We start from the raw sequence: 21,276 nt of genomic DNA, 5'->3' as shown, positions 1-21,276 counted from the left end.
CAATCTGTCAGCGTAAACTCCCTCCTGTAACACTAACCAGCCTCACTACTGGACACCTGCGACCCCCAAATGTTTATTGGAACAGACTGTACTTTTAGAAGATATTTGTTTTAAGCTGACAAGCTCTGAGTGACAGACCTGTTCCTGTTCCTGCTGTATTTATAGATATTCACCGTTTCACAGGGTCACCGTGCGTTTGTTAAACTGTTCATGAAGCAACAAGATGAAACATTACACCTCCCACAGACACACTGACGTCTTAAAGAGACAATTCAATCTTCAATGATCCAGTTTTTATAAATGAATCTTTTTCAGCGAAAAATTTCAGATAAAGGTTTTACGTTTGCATGACACAGCATTAATAAAAGACCGATCCTGCAAAATACTACAAAATAGTTTTAAGTGTCTTTATCAGCTAACTTTGGCGTTTTAAGAGCCAAACAAAGCTTAACTTGATTCCATTGGCTAAAAACTAATCTGCTTCTATTTCCATTTCATTTATCTTGTGTATTTATGTGAACAGTTTCCTCATTCTACAGACTCCAGGGCCTCGCCGCCAGCCAACTTTCCCATTACGGCGGATGGAGACTTAAAATGGAAAATGAATCCTTACATTGTAGTGGCCTGTTAATTTATAACGGTGATTACGCTCCTGATGTCAGAGTTACAACTCGCTCCGTGTCTTTTGCCTTCACTGTGTTGCTGTTTCCTTTGAGAACAAACACGTCCAGCTCTCCTGTGCACATCGGTCCGCTGTAATTTAATATTTCCAGAACAGAAATGTAATAGTTTGGCGCTCACAACATACAATCAGAGGCTATGAAGAAAAAACCCTTGTTTTGTTTTGTACTTTTTGATATGCTTCCCCTCATCATTGCACCCCCTCCCTCTTTAATTGCCGTTTAATGATCTGTTTGATGGCCTGGCATGCGCAACCTGTAATCAGCTGAGGAAAACAGCCCAGTTTAGGTTTTGCCGCATCCCTTTTCCCTTTATCTGTTCTTTTCCTCCACTTGTTTCTTTTGGTGCTGATTTGTTTGGTTGTTTTTCATTGTTCCTCAACCTTTCGCTCGCGTTCCCAGCTCCTCTGGCTTGTTTTTTAATTCCCATTATTATTCTTTAATTCTGCTCAATGCAGGCCGCTTAATTGGCATGAGAGAGGCAACATCAATACACTTTACAATACAAAACAGGCAGCGTTATAAAAGCAGACTTTGTGTCTTTCTCTGCTGTATACTCAGCTAAAAATCACTGGTTTGTGAGGCTTCAGAGACTTTAAAAAAAAAAAACCCTGTTATTTAAGCAGAACTTCTAACTGTGGCACGTCTTTTATTGCTTCTATTTTTCCCCGATTCCAATCTGTACCACAGTTTCTCACTGGGGAGAAAAAAAACTAAAAAAATCAAAGAGGACAGAAGACAGCCAAAGTTAGAGACACACGAGGGCAAGAAAGGCAAATACAGGGAGCGCGAGAAAACCGGCGAGAAAGGAACGAGGCAAAAAAGCGAGGTGCCCTGATTCCAGTGTCAAAACCTCATGACACTTTTTGTCATAGTACACTCACAACACGCCTGTCACACACACGCCACAATAAATACGGGCACGCTCACAGACTCGCTCTGGCACATTGTGGATTAATCTCATCGCTGGCTAAGGGGATCAAAGCGCTCGTCTCTGCCTTTGGTTTGCTGCCATAAGCATGTGTACATGCATTTGTGTGGGAGGATGTATTTGTGTGTGTGTGTGTGTGTGTGTGTGTGTGTGTGTGTGTGTGTGTGTGTGTGTGTGTGTGTGTGTGTGTGTGTGTATACATATTCAAGCAAGCCTCTGAGAGTCAGAGCTTCTGAGCTGTGTCGTCTGGTTTTCTGTGTGCAGCTCGTGTCTGAACGCAACATATATATTTCTGTTGTTAGCTGCTGTGACATTGTCATTGTTAAGCTCTCCTCATGTCGGGTATGCATCGACATGGCTGTTGAAACACAGACATACATAATTGGTTAGCTTCAATATGCAGTGATAATGGTGAAGAGAGTGAGGAGGCATGAAAAGCAGCCTGCGACGCAGAAACCAGGTGATAATAATGACACGGATGTATGGAAAAATGGGAGGCAAGAAAGAAGAAAGGAAAAACAAGGATGGAGGACATGAGAAGGGACGCCACAGTGAAGGAGGGACGAGAGGAACCAAGGCAGCAGAAGGGCAGAGGGAGGTTTGAGGCTCAGACGCCGTGAGGGAGATAAAACGGGGAGCGGATCAGGAAAGGAAAAATAAAGTGAATTTATAGCCTTCACCTTGAGGCATTAGCCGAACGTCTCGCTGCAGGAAGCTGAAGGCAAATCAGCAGCCGAGTGTTTGCGCAGACTTTCTTTATAGACTCATTGTACAAGCGGTGCAAAATGCGACGTCTGTGTGTAAACAGGTTTCCTGTTGTCGAGCGTGTCACAAGTCGCCACCACGCAGGGCGTTAGACGGAGACAGCAGGAAAAGCAGGAAAACTTTCACATTTGATTTTATTTAAAAAAGCCTCATTTCTGCAAGAAATACACAATAGATAATCCTGCTCCACATGCAAACATTCTGCCTGTCTTTGACTAAAACAATCCTGACTAAATGACCTCTTAACACCCTGTTATTCCCTGGGTTTTGAGGTCAACTCCCACACACGACGACGAGAACATCAGAATTATTTCATTATATTCCTCTTCAGAGGAAACAAAAGTGATGCGAGTCACATTCTCGGCTGCTGCTGGAAGCCCCGACCGGCGGCGCTGCCAGAAACAGTCAGGTGTTGGGTGCAGCGGCAGCTTCTCGTCTTCAGCGTAAACAAATGGACTTTGTAGATGTGAAACGCAATAATAAAAATGAAGGACTGTGTTTGAGGATGCAAACGTTTGCTGCAGCACATTGTGAATGAACGGAAGGAGCGAAGCAGGCGGAGATGTCTTCAGGACATCACGCAGATACGCTGGCATTGCTGAGTTGTTGTTGGACAGCTGTCGTTCTCCTCTTCTCATCTTTGCTTTCCCTCCTTTTGTCTGTGCCAGAAAAACATTCTGCTCCTTTTCTTCAGTTTTATTACCGCGTCTCCTCCCCTGAACCCTTTTCCTTCTCCTCACTTTGTCCGCCCTGCGCCCTTTTCCTCCTGTTTCGTGACTTCGGACATCTTTGCTGCTTTTGCCAATCCTCTTTGCTCTAATTGAGGCCGAACTGCAATTTTTCTCACTACTTAATTGTCAAAAACATTTGTGTAACTCATTTCACTGCCGATGTCTTTATGGTATATGGCTTTGGATGTTAATGTTCTAGAGAGTAAATCACATGACCTACATATTCTAGGAAGGGTTTTGAAAATGTGCCATCGCAGTAAAAGCACGAAATAAGAAAAGTTGGAAACAGTTGAAATTGAATTTTTCTTTAAACAAACAGAACTTCTGGTGATGAACGGGGCCGATGTACAGGCTGCAGAGCCCTATAAGGCAAAGTTGTAATTTGTGATGCTGCGCTTGACTTGCCTACAACCTACTCCTCTCTCCAAACTCTCAAAATATTTCAAAAGCCAAATGTCCGCCATGAATCATGTCTTGTTGGACATTCACCTCACTGGATGCTACAAATTGTCCGAACGCAAACAGTACCTGCGGGACGTGCATGTGTGTTTAAAATTAAAGGGAGTGCGCCAGACGGGGAACGCAGCACAGTGAGATAGGGTTGTCCGCATAGCATGGAGAAAAATAGGCCCTAATTCATCCAGATTGGGATTTCAGACCTGATACCCTGCCGCTACACACACACGCTGTCAGCACATTCCTCCAGCTGGCTTCGGCACACACACCTACTTACCCTAAACCGTCCAAACACATGACAACACCCATCAGCACCCCGGAGGCTGGGACCAAAGTGACCCTGTGCATACTTAATGTATAGCACTAAGAAAATATGTCTGTGTTTTATGAGCGCGTACATGTGAAGGTCGCTGTGATGATTTATCAGTGAGAAAGTCAACGTGTGTGTATGAGCACATGCCCATTTTCAGCAACTACATTTACAATACTGGTGTATATCAAGCAAGAAGAAAGGGAAAAGGAGGACGCATAAGCAGACAGGAAGGAGAGGCAGAATGCTGGAATGTGCACATGGAATATAATTCTACATGGGAGTGGGAGCGTGTGCTTGTGTTTTAATATATTCTACGTCCGTCCCAGAACCCACTGAAACATGTCGTATCATATATCTTGACTTACAGTAACATTAAACCTTACGCCGATGTAAAACCGGGCAGCAAATCAGACATCAAACCCTAAAGAGTTACGGCAGCCTGCGTGTGTAGAGACAGCTTCATGTGCATTACACCGAGATATATAGACACGTGGGTCACAGCCCCCTTAAACATCCCATGTTTTTATGTGGGAGATGGCCAGAGCTAAATGATGTATCTGCTGACTAAACCCTAATGTCTTGTGCAAAATATGAGCAACGTCGTAGCGCGCATAACTCACAGCAAGACAAGTAGCAGCTACCTGAAACATCTAAAGTTTTCACTGAGGGGAATTCCTGAGCAGTGGAACAATATATTTCTGCAGCTTAGGAACTAGCGTGTATGACGTAAAAGCAGAACTAAACTAATACTCAACAAGTGTCACAATTCTTCTAAAGCAGCTGCAGTGGGTGAGATTACGTGTCGTGTCAATTATTAATACTGTAAGCAGACAACTTAGACGATATATCGCTCGTGAGAGGAGGGGCACAGGGAGAAACAGAGAGAGAGAGTTTGATTCACACTGAATCAAGAAAACAAAAGCAGAACCCTAATAAACTTAAAGCGAGAAGCAAAAAAGCAGCTTCTAATTGTTGGACTAATTAATGTCAGAGCACTCTGTTTGTTCGTGTGGTCGTTGCTTCTTGTGTGTTTTTGTTACATCGTTAGTTCCAGTATCCCAGGAAGCCTTGATACAGTAAATCAGTGCTGGGAACACGGGCACACGCACATGTGAACACAAGGTTCTGCATTCTGAGGCACTGATGCCTGAATAATCGCTTGGGCTGTTACTACGCCAATGAAACGGTCAATTACTTGTTCACCTGGACTGTGAACGGACGTGCCGCCGGACACACACATCCAGCCTCCCTCTCAAAAACCAAGAAATGCAACGCTGGTCAGAAGCAGCGGTGGAAAAAAGAATCACAGCGGACGATCCCAGTCTCCAGCGATGCCACAGTAAAAGATAGTCCCACGGTGTGTTTAAACAGGCTGGACATGCTAGCACAGACTTTCTAGTTGGCTTCTATTTCAGCCCAAAGCATCGTTCCACTCAATTAGATCTCATTGTAACGTCTCAGAGAGGACATAAAACTGCAGAAAATACACAGAACCATCAGACTGCTGGACTCCTCGGAGCTGCACATAAAACGCATACCCATCAATTAAAATGACATCAAAATTTACAATGAGTTACGGCGTGTGTGCGATGTGTGCGGATGTCTGTACATGTAATCAATCATGTGAAGAGCTGGACAGGGGTACATGGTTATTGAATTAGCCCGCTGCTTACGTCGATGGCTTTAAAGTGCAGAGAGAAGGAGGGGAGATAAAGGAGGAGAGCGGGTCGATGAGGTGTCGTGTGAAGATGGAGCCACTGTGACCGCCACTTCAGAAATGTGGGTGACGGCTGGCGATATCACAAGGGCTGCTAAGTTCAGGTGAAGCCACGAAGCTCCTTTGTGAGATGTGTTTGTTAGGAAGGTTATGTAAAGGTTTACTGGTGGAGAAATTTAAGGTCAAACAACACGTGAATATAAATACGGTGCCTAATGGTTTTTTTTGCAATCAAATGGGGAAATGTCCCAAAAAGAAACCGTACCCTGGTTTACGTGTTAACATAAATAGACTTATTCTTACTTCATTTCCAGAACCTCCTCCAGGTGCTTCCGTCTCTCGGCCCGCAGGGCGGTCAGGTGACCTTCCTTTTCGGCCAGTGAGAGCTGTGTTGATGACAGCTTGGCTTTCATCACCTCCAGTTCCTGCTTGACCTTCTCCATGGCAACCAGCAGGTCTTCCATCTGACACACACACACTCACACATTATAACCTTATACTGATTTAACTTTAGTTTATTTTATTTTTGCATGTAATAATTCATCTGATTTCACTGCAAAACACAGAAAGTGACATTTCCTTATTGTCATTTCTTCCTCTCTGGTTTACTGTCAGCCGCTGTAACTGTGTCAGTTAATGTGAGTGTCAAGGTCACTGTATGTCTATGTTATGTACAAATGCACACAAATAAATACAAAGAAGAAAACAAATGAATAAAAAAGCAAAAGATTCTGCTCAGCTGATCTGAAAGCAGCTCCTGTTTTCAGAGAAGCAAGGACAAAAGCTAAACAACTGTATAAGATGAAACACAAACAAATAAAGACAAAGCTTTATCAACTTATTAATTCATCGCTGCTTTTGATAAATCCTTTCACATCCCTATTTAAATAACATGCTGTCCCTTTACATTACATCTGACAATATTTTTTCTGTTTAGATTCATTGAACCAAGGTGTTGCTGAAAATATTCTCTAAGGTGCCAAATAACAGACTGTCAATCAAAGAAACCACGGCATGTGATGGCAGAGAAGACAGATGGAATATGTGAACAAGCGACATGGAGACCAAAAAGCCTTTCTGCTACAGTATATATGTTTCTCATTTAGCCTGTTTAGTTAATGGACAAGAAAGGTTGATGATAACATCAGCATGAACGACTGAACAGAGTGGAAAAACAACTGCTGAGATTCACTTCAATGGGAAGGAGACAGCACGAAAGCACAGAAATGGTACAAGCACGAATGTACAGTAAGAGGCAGCAAGTGAGGTCTGAGATGTTTGTTACCTTTGACCACCTAAAGCCGGCTGTGGTGAGGTCATGAATGGGAATGTGAGAGAGCTGTATACGAAAAGAGCAGAGGTATGGAGAAAGATGGGGGAACAACAACGAAGGACAGGAAGGGAGATAAAAAATGAACATAAATAAATAAATGTTGGAGAAGTAAAGAGAGATAAATGCTCAAGGAAAGACCAAAAGTAAGAAATAAAAAAACATTACAACAGAAAAAGGGCAAAAAGGAAGAGAAAGGAGGGAGAGAGAGATTATGAAATATATGAAAAAGAGAGATAATCAGAGAAAAGTGCAAACATTTCATCAGCTAGAAACAAAGCCAGTGCAATTCGGACAAGACAGACAAAGAGGAGAGTAGAGGACAGAAAGGCCTTTGGCCGGCATGGTAGATGTAGATGGAGGGATGCAGGGGGGGTGGGGGGCTGCGAAGTGACAAGGCACGGCTGGGAGGGAGGAAGCTGGAGGAGGGAGAGCAGCAGAAACAGTCCCAATGCGAGCGCCTGCGTGCGAGGAGAGCAGGAACGCAGAGGACCAACGGTGCACTGAGTTCACCAATTAGAAGAGTCTGCTTAATAAAAGATGGAAAAGCTGGAGAAAAGAGCGCGTGTGTCACACTGTTGACTCACTGCGCTCACACACATGAGCACACACCTTCCCCCGGCGTTCACACGTGCACCGGTGACTCACGTCTCGCAGGAAAGCGTTCGTATATTTTCATGCGGTCGGACCATTTTTCACGCATCCTGCCGTTCCTGTCGCACGCACGCACGCACGCACAGTCAATACGTGGCCTGCGTGCTGGGATGTGTGTTGGAGTATGCGGTCACGGCGCGTGCGGCGTGCGCCTGGTCTGGCGCGTGTGCCAGCGCTATAACAAGCAGAGCGCCTTTGATCGCGCCGTCCTCATTACAGGAGGAAATTCACTCATCAATTTATAAATCATCATGTGAAAGGGTAATTGCTGTGACGCAGTCGTAGAATTGGGAACACAAAAATATTTATTTAGAATGGACTTGTGTGTCCACGGACGCGCTTCCCGTCAGCGGGCCGAGGCCGCGTCCACCTGGCTCCGGCTGAATGGCGCGTTGTGCTGCGTCGGCGCGCTGTTTAAAGAGCAGTTAGCGCTTCCGTGTGAGACCCTGGGCCTGTGTGCTACCGGCCCGGCCGTGAGCTAAAGAAGCCCGGCGAGTGTTGATGCTGAGTGAGGCGTGCGCCCAGCGTCTGCTTGACATCTCGCTTCGCCACACGTTTCGCCTCCTTCCTCCTCCGCTGAAGCATTGGAGTGCGAGGACGCTCTCCAGCCCCCTGTCCTGGCCCCGCTTCTGCCTAATTAAAGCTGTCACTTGTAGTATTTTGCAACATTTCAATATTATACTCACTAATTAAATGTGATACCTTGGCCCAGAGAATATATGCAAATAAAACAGCAGGGCCACTTTGGACGCGATCCTTCCATCGTCCTTTCATTTGTTTCAGTATGAAACCTAAGACCTGATAAAAGCCCCAAATCTGCAACTGTGTCCTGACTTTAGGGAATTCTAATAAAACCACTAGTTTTCACTCAGTGGCCCGCCTGAGAAATATATCGTAGGCCACTGACAGCAATTATGCTCAAGCCAGGGACTTTATTGGCACCTAAAATCCTCTACAGGCCAAGAAAAAGTATTGATATGGGAAAAAAGTGCTTTATTGATGTTTAAGTGCTATTAAAGGCATCACTGCTGATTTGAAAGCTAGCAAATCGCCACCTCACCCCTATTCCTCTTATAATCACATCTGAAGTAGCCGAATGTGTTCAAGCTTTTTATTAAAGCACTGTCCAATTTCCAGACGTAAATATCCAAATCCAATTTCATGCCGGTTGCATCATCCCACGAAAGCTTTCAGGTCCATGTGATAATGCTATCGTTGTGAATTAGCCGTGTGAACGCGTGTCGAAATAAAAGGGTTTGATGACGTGCCTGTGCAGACGTGTGCAGCTATCAGCCGGGCGGCCAGGACTTCCTGAGTAAACTTGAACTCAACATCAACTGCGTGTCCGTCTGTGTCTCTATCGTGTTCTGCTCTTACCCTTGATCTGTCTTTCCTCCGCAGCGTTTCTCTATCTGCTGTGGCACTTGTTTGACACTAACCACAGATGAGGGTGTCAGCAAAACACCCCAAAAGTAAAACATCTGTCCGCCTGCGCCGTCTACACTGTATTTGTCTGTCCAGAAGCAGCGTGCTACGTAAAGGCCGGAGAGGACGGCCAACGTTTAGAGACCGTAAAAACAATGAAGTCCAGCTGTTTTTGCCAACAGCTACAGCGGCCCTTGTTTTCTCAAGGCAGTTTTCATCCTCACAGCCCACGCTGTTTTTTCCCACTTGTCAAAAGCCATCTACGCGCAGAGGAACATTTCCCATCTCCGTGGCCTTGTTAAGTCGCCGGTGCCCGGCGGGAGGAGCCAACACGCACACAAACACACAAACACACGGGTCTGAGGTTGAATCCACTAAACTCTTCCCCTCTGAGCCACCTTTAACACCGTTTCGAGCCTCGCACTGTCTCCATGTAGATAAAGCAAGTTTAAAACTAAAGTGGTTGGCGTGTGCCTTTTAGAGAAACAGCTGCTTGTGCCTTGCCGGCTGCTGCGCACAAAATACACACTGTTCTTTAAATAGGGATGTATTTACCGCTCTCCTCCAAATGAGGAGTGACTGGACAAACACAACACACACACACTTAGAGCTGCACCTGAATGAGCTCAGTTGGCACAAGGTGCGTGTGTGTGTGCGTGTGTGTGTGTCTTGTGACTTCCATTAGCTACTTTTGGCGTGGCAATGTTTAGCCAAATGTCAGAAATTGTTTTTGTATTGCCCTGAAAATGTTTGCGTGTGTTTCTGCCCAAGTTCTATTCAGAAGGTGAAATTAGGGAAATCCTAGAGTGTGTGTGGACACGTGTGTCTACTGTGTGAACAAAAATAAACTGATTAGGGTTGTTTTCAAGGAAAGATTGGGGTTAAACATTTAATGACTGGGGATAATCGTAGACATAAAGTCACAAACAGTAATTATGTGTGTGTGTTTGTACCTGTCTCTCGGCATGCGTGCGCGCCTGCTCCTCCTGCGCCAGCACCACTTCTCTCTCCGCTGTGATCTGCACACTCTCCCTCAGTGCCTCCTCCAGCTCCTCGATGCGCTCGTCCTTCTGTCGGAGGGAGTCCTGCATGGAGAAAAGCATGGGTTTAATTTATGTAGCATTGAAGGAAGAAAAATGGACAGAATCCACGCTAGTATATTTGTTAGGCTGTGGTTATATACACTCACAATATCATTATATACAATATATGACATTTACTCATTCTGGGTCATCTAAAGATTTCTTTACATTGTGGTCCAATCGTATTTCTACTACTGTACATGTTAACGAACGTCTGTAGCCAGAAAACTGTGAGACTCGCTCATAGACAGTACCAAACCTTCCTCCATCTGACACCCACCAATCCTGCTGGAGTGTGTTTTAGATTTCCCCCTAACAGAAGCTCTCCCTGTCATATCATGCCTGACACGTCCCCAGAGTGAAAACTTGGACACCCCTCTTTCCAGGCTCCTGCTCGCTGCGACTGGAATAAGCTGCAAAAAGAGTTGCAAAACCAGACGTTCTAAACTCCCTCCGCCTGCGAGGACTCTCGGGAATCCACATCACGTATGAGAACACTTCTATGGGAAATGACTGAACAAACTTCCCCTAAAAGGTGCTCTGCTGAACTTTCCTGGTTAAATTAGAATTGAACGGATAAGTGATGGAGACAGGGAGCGAGGCAGATGATGAGACATTACGGTGGCTCTCTATAAACCCCAAGAACATCTGCAACACATGTGCTGTGGATCTGAATAGAGCCCTAGATCCAACATTACTTGGTGTCTAACTATGCAGACTCAGATGGACTTTAATTGGATTAAATCCTTGTATTGTGTTGAATTAAATTTATGGTCTAAATTATACTCACATTCCACTTCCAGTTTTCAGTGCTGGTTAAACTATGCCACATGACTGAGACACAACACACACACACACACACACACACACACACACACACACACACACACACACACACACACACACACACACACACACACACACACACACACACACTGCGGTCTCATAAGTCTGAGTGACTCACATAGCTATCGGCTCATCTCCCAACCGCACAGACACACGAATGACAACTTCTAACCTCCTTAAACCAAAGATCAATCATAGCTCTAGGGAGCGCACGCGTATTTGCACAAACACACGCACACACAGAAGGAGTGTTGTCATCTGACTCTAATCAGAGAGGCCACGGAGGTTAAAGATTACTGGAAGAGAGGAGGGAGGAGAGTGGATGAGAAGGAGGAAATAGGGGTGAATTGTTCGGGGTGAGAAGGTTTATGTTAATAATAGATGTAAAAAAAACATCCCCCTACAGGACCGCTCATCCTGTGGTCACCCGACACCTCAGCAGACAATTAGGAGATACTCCCACACCACAGGAAGCGAAAACCCACAGCATTCACTTCATAGTTCGGAGTGTGGCTCTCTTCTTTCTCCACTAATAACCTCTCCTCTCTCGTTTTAGCAGCCCTCTCTCCCCTCCACCTCTCTCACCATTTTTTATCTCCTCTCCATGTTCCATATGCTCCCCCCCGTCAATCATCTCGTCAGCTACCCCCTCTCACACACTCCCTGAGCGAAGGCTGCATTGCGTGTGTGTGTGTGTGTGTGTGTGTGTGTGTGTGTGTGTATGTGTGTATGTGTGTGTGTGTGTGTGTGAGAGAGACACAGAGCGAGTGTGTTTGACATTGCCTCGGGCTGCTCCCTGTCATAATTGTCACATTACGATGAAGCATTGTTGTGATAGCAGACAATATCCAAGGTAGGACACAGGGAAGTGGGAGAGAAACTTTTTTTTGAGTCCCACTTTCTTTACTCTCTCATTTCATCCCTCCACCCTCATTTAGCAGCTCCTCCCTCCGCCCTTCGTACTTTTATCTGCTGAGAACTCTCATTCATGTTGTCCTCTCTCTTCTTGGCCTCCTCCATCAGCTGGGCGTTCCTGCTCTTCTCCAGCTGCTCCTTGTGTTTCAGGTTGGCCACCTTCTTCGACTGGTCCTTCATCTGCCTGTACACACACACACACAACATAAAATCCAAAGTCAGACTTTATTATACGGATAAAAGTTACTGTAGTAATGTCAGCAGGAACAAATTGACCCTTTTATCATGTTTGGGGGAATATTTTCATATTTAGCACAATGATTAGTCCTGTACATGTTTTCTGCTATTACACTAGAACTAAAATTACCCAATACTTTTAATTGCAACATTATTAAAGCAGTAAGTGTTGGTGATGGTAATTAAGTGCTGGCTAGATGTGGCCTTTATTAAAAAATACTGCACACTAATATTGAGTGATTTTAATTTGGCATCAACATTATTTTGAGCACAAATATATAATATGAATTTACTTCTAACTTGAATTCACCTATAGATTGACTATGGTACATAACAAAGCTGTATATAAATCTAACAGAGGTCAAAATACAGTGTAATTGTATACGTGTAAAGATCAGTGAAGGAATTCAATGAAACACTATGAATCAATGACTAGATGGTATTTGAGATTTGACCAGAAGGAAGCATGAGGGTATTTTCACAGAGGGATTACTGGGTGTCGGGAAGCAGAGCCTAAATCAGCATCTAGGGAATGAATGAGCCAGAGTAAGAGTAAGCAAGATGTAGAGAGAAAAGGAGCCATTCCTCATGGGAGACGCAGGGTGAGGGGATGGAGAAAGTGTTTAATCCTTGTTTAAGTTGTCTGAAAGCCACTGTGGCTCTGTCACAGGCCTATCAGCTATCACACCAGCTTGACTTGATCACGACTTTTCATACCTTTCACACACGCACACAAGGGGGACTAACCCAAAGTAATGCCAGTGGGCTTTAACCGTGTCTACTGAGTCATGACACAGATGAAAGACAAGTCAAACACGAAGGATGACTCTGTACACATCGACACGGATCCAACAGAGACAGATGTAAGACAAAGCAAAGCTGCTGGCAAACACATTACAAACTGATCAAACCCACTAAAAGTCACTTGTTTTTCTGCACATGCCTTTAACTCTCCTGTATATACTGTATACTGCTCTTAAGATACGTAAACAATACGTCTGTGCAAATGTTTATATGTGTTCAAGTCTGGTTCAAATAAGATTTTATAGACTTGTAGACAGATACATGTTCTCTGTTGCCACTGCTGAAGCGACAAGTAGAGGAGCCAACCTCCAGTGATGGGAATCCACAGCAAACTCTGTCTCACGCCAGCAGCTCAAGTCAAGTCAACTCAACACATTTTCTTCCCTGAGGTGTAAACCTTAACCTGTCTCTCTGAACTCATAAGGGCTCAAACCATGTTTACATCTCTACTAAATATACTACAGCCCATTATAAAAATGCATCGGGCCTAATGTGATGCGTGGTTCTTTCATCTTCCCTGTCTCTGTAGTCATTAACTACCTGCTAAGCTAAGCTAAGCTAAAATAATAGGGGTAATCCATCAAGTGGCTTTTGCATCTGCATCACTGCCAGAAAAGTTGAGAAATAATGTTGGCAGAGGACAGCAACATAAAATCCTCTGTGTTTGCTAAAAGGTCCAGGGGGGCCAATTGCAAACCATCCAGAGAGAAAAGGGAAAAGCTGGAGGAAAAACTAAAATGAGGCGAGCGAGCCAAAAGTGTTGTGCAGCACCTGGCTGTTTGAAGCCTGCAGAATAGCAATCAGCGCGTTAAGCTGCATGTGTGGGGGCTCCGCTTGCATTGTTTAAGAGTTGCACTTTAAAGACCTGCATATGTAACATATTGCATCAACATTAACAACCAAATTGCCCTCAAATGCTGGAACAGGAAAACAGATGAAGTAAGACTGGACTCTGATGCGTCAAGTTGTTTGTTTTTCAGTTTGCAGCGTGAATGTAGGAAAAACAGTCATTTGAATATTTGGGATTAATTTTGTCCTATACACAATGTGTGAGTGTGTAACCAGTCATAAATAGCCTGGAATGTTCCGACTGGAGGGTTTCCAGTACGGTCCAACCATCTGGTCAGCTCTCTGAGGTTTCCCCCCTTTATGCTACATTTACTGTATGTGTGTGACCGTCTGTGCATGTGGAATGGACCTTTGGTTTCTGATTCTAGCCCTCGGTTCTCACTTAAACTCCTCTGTTTCCTTTCACAAAGGCTGAACACAGTTGTTGAAACTGTACTTGCATGAGCAGCCATCACAGCCACTCTCCGCTCATCCGCTCTCTGCTCAGTTTTCGAGCCAATCTTGCTCCTTTCCTCCGAGCCAACGTATAGTATGAGCATAGACGTACATGTTTGACCGTTCCTGCTCTGTTTCGCCTGGGATCCACACCCTCTCCAAATGCAACACTGCGCTTGTCTTCGGATAAAATATTTTCACCGGACCATGGACCATTTCTTCTCCTCTTTCCTCTTGCTGATTCCTGCCTCTCCCTCTTTTGCCACTTCCTTCGCGTGTGCTTTACGTTCCCTTGGATTTCATGTCATAATTCATGGATCCTACAGTACGCTTCTGCAACGGACGTCTAAACAGCGGTCTACAAAATAGCTTTTCATGGTTTTACCATGACACTTAACTAATGTATGTGCATATAACATGCTGTACTCTGTAAGAGGGTCTAGAGCTGTCAGTTTCCATACAACAGGATATCTGGGACACAAAACAATAATGTGAATGAATGAGTACTTAATTTGCAGAATAGTTTGATTGTGAAATAACCCAAAAATCTAAAATGATGCATTTTGCATAAGGCACAATAAATGTAATTAAGGGTTAGACCTGCATCACAGGGATGTTTCATTTGAAGGTTTTTGGCTTAATAAAAGTGGATACATCCATCATCATCTGTACCTGTTATCTTTCTGCCCTTTTGCTTAAGTCCTTCCAAAAATAGTGTAGAAAGAATAGTTTCCTACAGGATTTCTGAGTAATATTATTTATATATTACGTAACTGCTACACTGCGTCATGGACTCAGACTCGTCTGTCCAGTAAACATCACGTGGCCGTCCAGTTCTTTCTTTTCACGTCATATTTTCTCTGTATTGTGAATAACACAGCAGACGATCCAGGAATAGAACCTTTAAAGAGTGTCAGGTTTTATTTTACACACAGGCTCGTTGCTTATTGCCGGGTGAACTCAGTGGCTCTGCTCCGTGCCGGCTCAGTGCCATTTGAAGTTGTTTTAATATGTAAAATACTTCCTTTAGTCTCTCTCGCTCTGAAAACAACTGTCAACAACCGCTGCAAACCGCTGGAGGAGGCGGAATCACATGAGGGTTCACTTTATCCACAACAGTGTAAACAAAACATACTAATGTGTGGCGAGACCTTGTGTGCACACATTCACAATTAAATCGTCTTTGACACACTCTGTAAACATACATAGGGGCACAAATTTACCAGAACTGTGCATGATGGGGAACACGCACACACACACACACACACACACACACACACACACACACACACACACACACACACACACACACACACACACACACACACACACACACACACACACACACACACACACACACACACACACACACACCTACACGGAGGGTGCTGTGAACCGTGCCAAACACAACCTGCTTTGAGTTACATCAAATCGGTCCAGACCACACACGCGCACACACACACACACACACACACACACACACACACACACACACACACACACACACACACACACACACACACACACACAGGGCGGAATGCAACTGCACAGAACATAACAGACACGCATCCATTTATACATCACACAAGTGCAAACTCTGGCACAAATTGTAAACGTATTACAGGGACGACAAACTGAACACAAAAAATAGTCAGAACACTCAACATTGTATAAAAAATAATAATAATACTGCGTGCAATGAAAGTAAAAATAGAAGCTCGCTTACATACTATAGACTTCACAGCTCCTCTCATTAGCATGCTGTTGATATTTAGGGACCCACATTAAGGTAGTATTAATTTTACATTTGGAGCCCTGTATAAATATTTGATCAGAAATGCTCGAGGGCCTTGAGTATGTTTACTACACACATCTCACGCAACATTAGCATCAAGGATTTCCTTTTAATCATTTGGAATTCAGTATTTCCTTTGAAAAATACTGAAAATATTAATTTGGTCTGCTAAGCTTATAAAAACTACAACACATAGTAAAATACATATACTACAGGAAATTAACAAAAAAACATTCTAATCTAGTTTTGCCCACAATCCAGGACTTTAAGGGTGAAGCAGTAAATCTGTGAGGTAAACAGGGAAGTGAGGAAGCTACTGTACGTGACTCGAGTGTGTGTGTGTGTGTGTGTGTGTGTGTGTGTGTGTGTGTGTGTGTGTGTGTGTGTGTGTGTGTGTGTGTGTGTGTGTGTGTGTGTGTGTGTGCGCACAAACTACCAGTGTGAGTTACTGGAAACTGTAAAATTAGTGTGATACAAAAGCAGATGGATGAAATGTCTTTTCCAATAGCATCTGTCCTTATGAAAATAAATCATATTTATGGGATATATCCACACTTCAGATAAAACCATACACTAAATGGAGAGTGTTTAGATAATCGTAACAGTGTAAGCATGTGACAGAAAGCTGGAGTTGATGTTGGCAGTGTCTTTGTTTAACATGGAGCACAGCGAGGTCCCTGAATTAAACACCAACACACTGTTCTTCAGCCTCATATTCATCTCTGGAGCTGAACTCTAGAATATATCTTAGATGAGTCGAGAGCTCGACTCGGCTTAGTTCAGGCTAAAACCTGTGCAGTAGACGTCTGTATTATCTAAAATATCCTTGAACAAATATTCTTTTCTATTCTTGGGGATTGTGTTTGTGTGCATTTACAGATATTCTAATTAGTCGACTCACACTAGTCATTCTTAGCTTGCAAATTGCTTCTGTGGGTGAAAAACAGAGAAAAACTGTGAGCACAGTCTGTTGTAGCAAGTGTGTGTGCGCATCTGCTTGTTGTCACCCATTAGCTGACAAATCCCTGCACCACCTCGGTGCTCAGAGTCATACAGGACCTCAAAGGGATCACACACACGCACGCATGCACACGCACACACGCACACACACACTCAAAGACACAATGCAACTTCTTTTTAAGCTACAGAAAGCTTGATGTCAGACATTTGGCAGAGGATGAGGAGTTCCTCAGCTCAAGATCAAAACAACCAGAAAAAGCTGGGATGGGAAAAAACAAAACAACACACAAAAAAAGGACAGAAGGAGACAAAGAAGTCTTCTGTCGTCTACTAGACAGCAAGGCAATGCTAACTTCTTCTTTTGTTCATTTCTCCCTGTAGAGTTGAATCACAGAACACCAGAAGAAGCGCTATGAAAGGGCTGACGAGACGGCAGGGGGAACAGTGGCTGCAGAGGTTGAAACAGAAAGACGGAGCAAAGAAAGCGCTGGCACCGGGGAGACCTTCGCTGCAGAGAGCAGCGAGCACGCCGACCACCAGATTTATGCAGGAAACAGAAGGAAGAAGTGGTTATTATGCGGCTGATCGGAATGTGTAGGTCAGACAAGTTTCAATATGTCTTTGATATGTCTATTAGAACAGACCAGATTCAGACTTTGGGTTTCGCATGCTGAAATCACATTAGTCACCCCCCAAATGCGGCTAACAATATTTAAAAGTCAAATTAGAAGATAGAACAGTTTTTATTAAAACACTGGGACGTGTATACTCAGGGTAATAGTTTAAAATATTCACTACTTGACAGTCTTTGATATTTTCCAGCAGCCAGTTACAGTAGCTTAGCTTAGCACAGAGGCTGGAAAAAGGTAGAGACAGCCAGTCTCTCTGCCGTCTCCAAAAAACATATTTACTGTACAACTATTTCCTTCTAACTGAAACATATATACATTTTTAAGCCAGAAAAAAAATCAGTCATCAGTCGATGAGCTGAAATGTTGAAAGTTTAAAGAAACACCACAACGTGAGCTGAAATCCAGGCCACTTTTATAGCTCACCAAGTCTGTAAAGGAGCCACAAAGACAAAAAGCCAACAGTAAGACGACCTTCAGGCGAAGGTTCCCAGCTGTCCAAATTAATGGTGGTAACACTCTACTTAAACAGTTCCCATGTTTGCTCTGCTTTAAATTTGAAGTTATTAAAAGTTCAAATGCTGGTATCATCACTGGGAGAGACTGGTGGAGTGCTATAATAAAGAGTGAAGGAAAGAAACAATAATGTTTCCTCATCAAAGAGGCTGCGATGTGACAGAGAGCGAGAGCAGAGTCAAAGTCAAGGTGTTCTCCTTCAAAGACAGAGAGATATGATGAGAATGATTAAAAGCGTAGCTTATGACAGGGTGAAAGAGATGAGAGGGTGTCTTGATGAAGGACAAGAAGTATGACAATGAAGAAGAGAGATGAGAGAGACAGGCAGCGATGGAAGAAAAATAGGCATGCTGTACTAACCTTGAGGCAAGACTGGGTAGAGCAGGAAGCAGCATTGCATTGGAAAGATAAAAGGAGGGGGAAGAGAGACAGGAGAGGGAAAGGTGATAGGGGAGACAGGAAGTGAGCGTTAGGCTGGCCGGCTTGATCAGGCTTCAAATGTGAACGAGATCAGAGACACAGACAGAGACGTACAGTGTTTAATCTGCAGACAGCCAGACAGGCACGGACAAACATACATGTGGACAGGCACGGCCTATACAAGGGTTAAATGCAGGCAGTTAAGAGACGCACGTCCTCACACGACCACTAAGCCTGCAACGACCAACCTATTAACGTGAGCACGCTCACATTAAAAGGGCTTCCTCACTGTGGTTCTCACTACTTTTGCGGACAACTCCCTTGGCTTCCCGCTGGGGGATAGACGCACCTAGTGGCTTTGTAAAGCCGGAGCCAAGAGGCGTGAGGAATGCAAATATTAACACTGAAATATGAAGATGATTTACTTCCTGACCCCTGAGGTACTCCAAACAATCAGGCTTTGTGTTTAGTGGACCTGGCAAACTGCAGTGTGATGAAGGCTAATGAAACATACCAGAGACAAACTGTTTATTACAGAACAATACGACCAGCCATAAAAATATTGTTTTCCCCATAACTCAGGTTTATCCTCTACAGTGTATATTTCGCCCTTTGTGTGAAAAACCCGATCCTCTTCGTCATTCTCTCTGTCTGCCTCTACCTGTTACTTCTTTGCTCCCTTTCCCTCTTTGTTGCCACGCATACATACAAATCCTTTATTTTGGCCATCAGGGCAGATTTTCAGCTTCATTTCCCCTCAGTGTGAAGTCACTCAGTCTGCTCCAATTACCATCCTAGTTACTGAAATAAAGAACCTGGTACCATTACAGCTGGATTTACACTAAAGGGGGAAAGAGAGAGGCTGGATTCTGAGCCTTGTTCAACTCACATCTGATCTTTTCATTAGTAATGTTCCTGCTGCTCACTCAAAGCCCAGGGTTAGGCTTGTGCCAAGCCGAGGGTTGGCCATAGGCGAACGCATCCTCCTCCAACGTACCTGTTAGCTACAGGCTAAGCTCTGGGGTTATGTCGTTGTCATTACAGGGTCAGAGATTGTGGGTTAACGAAACGAAGCAGTGAAATATAATGTGACAATCTTAAACAGGGAAAGTTCCGAGCAATATAATATAATATTGCTACAGTTACAATTACTGACATTTGTGATGAACTGCTGTTGACTTAATAGTACCTGGAGCCTTTACTCTGTCGTCTATTATAGACTTTTTACCTCTGAGATGTATGGTCCAGTCAACAACCACAAGAACATGTACTTACCCTAGATTATTACATCCAGCTTTTCTTATGGGTCTGCAACAGTTACCCTGACCATACATCCAACAGCTACAATCATAACAACTACAGCTGAATGTGAAAAAGTATCATATGTCCTTATACAAGCTAACATAACCGGCTGCTGTTTTTATACTAATCAAAATTAAATTCACAGTAAGGTTAAGTTTCCTTATAAAAGTCTACTTAATCTTAATTTAACATTGCAGGACATGTCCTCAAATACACAGCACTAACCCTAAATTCAATACCTTTTATAAAATTCAGATATTAAATGTCATTTGCTTTAGAAGCCTCTAATTTATTGCAATTTACCAGGAGAATGAAATAAATCTTTCTAAAGCGTATTATGTAAGATCTTAAGAAGTCCAATATGAACAGCCATCTGCAAGTTTAAAGGGTGATAAAGTTACGTTCTAATGTCATACACTAACTTAGCACTGCTGTAAATCTGCATCTGTGGCTACTGGCACACTCGTAGCACGCATACAATATAGTTAAAAGTCATCAGTTTAAAGAGAGCAGGTGCTAAAATATTAATAGTCCAGGCCGGAAAGAGACACAATGAGGAAATACCGAATCTCCCTCAATTTGCTCACAGTGATTAATCTTAAGGCGCAGTCTGAACGTCAAACACAAAAAAAGTGTGGATAAAGAGCCTGACCAAGGAAAAACACTGAGAAGAAGGCTGAAGACCCAGAAAGAGAAAAGGTGCAGACAGACATCATACTATAGCTCAGAAATCAAAGGCATACAGTAGAGAAGCATGCAGACAGACCCATGGACCCGTTTTCAGAACCACAGGTGGCTCTCGTTCATCTAATCCTCAGAAGCAAATCTACTCTCACTACTCCAAGCAAAACACATCCAAGACTCTCCTTATAGGCCTGGCCGTTAGATCGAGACCCCTGGCCCTCCTTGAGAACATATTTTTTGTTAAAGAGCTGACTTCATGTGCTGAGACCCCTGTTCTCCATTGTCCTAACCATACACAGAAACGAGCAGACAAAGACATTGAACAAAGGTCAGAAAAAATAAAGCAGTTTCATAAGAGACAGGTAAGTACAGAAGCAGGCAGACATGCAGGCAACTCACTACACTTATATATATTAAGAATCTAGTTTAGAGGTTTAGATAGTGTATGCTTTAACACTTGGTTTTGAAATGTGTCTTCAGTGAACACATAAGTGGCAGCGTTAAACACATCTGTCTGGGTCTTGTAGATGCTACTGCATCATGATGTGGTCTTGACTGCCCGCTCCAAGCTAAGTGTCGTCTCAAAGAAGGTGCAGAAGAGTAAAATACAAGCACAAGTGGTCGTCTGCATGCCCAGACAGCAGAGCAGGCTGTGTCAGCTGACCACCCGTGATCCAACACTGACGCATTCTAAAACCAGGCGTAAAGAACCCACACAGGCAGGTAGTGTGCAGTTAGAAACACTTCATTCTTGTTAATATAAAAAAAAAAAAACTTTGCAAATTGCCCGAAATCCTAAT

At 43.7% G+C, this 21,276-nt stretch overlaps 1 protein-coding gene across 8 annotated transcripts in view; it reads right to left on the bottom strand.

Annotated features, from left to right (window-relative positions):
• The window catches only part of LOC114862740 (ELKS/Rab6-interacting/CAST family member 1-like), a 76,186-nt gene that overhangs the window by 25,635 nt on the left and 29,275 nt on the right, over positions 1–21,276 (bottom strand). For 5 of the 8 annotated variants that reach the window (XR_008695483.1, XR_008695482.1, XR_003787053.3 and 2 more), the window contains 4 exons: positions 18,431–18,442; positions 11,894–12,029; positions 9,956–10,087; positions 5,897–6,057 (listed from right to left, as the gene is read on the bottom strand). Coding sequence is in view for 5 of the 8 variants with exons in the window: in XM_029163369.3 (XP_029019202.1) it covers positions 5,897–6,057; positions 9,956–10,087; positions 11,894–12,029; positions 18,431–18,442 (441 nt within the window). In the remaining 3 variants the exon portion in view is untranslated. Of the gene's footprint in view, positions 1–5,896; positions 6,058–6,150; positions 6,933–9,955; positions 10,088–11,893; positions 12,030–18,430; positions 18,443–21,276 lie in introns of those variants that run through there. The other 3 variants (XM_029163370.3, XM_029163373.3, XM_041072445.2) reach the window with 2 other exon arrangements.

The sequence above is a fragment of the Betta splendens genome, chromosome 9, assembly GCF_900634795.4.
Source record: "Betta splendens chromosome 9, fBetSpl5.4, whole genome shotgun sequence".
NCBI classification, from domain to species: Eukaryota; Metazoa; Chordata; class Actinopteri; order Anabantiformes; family Osphronemidae; genus Betta; species Betta splendens.
Note: the sequence above shows the minus strand (reverse complement) of the source record. Positions and strands in the feature narration are given on the sequence as shown.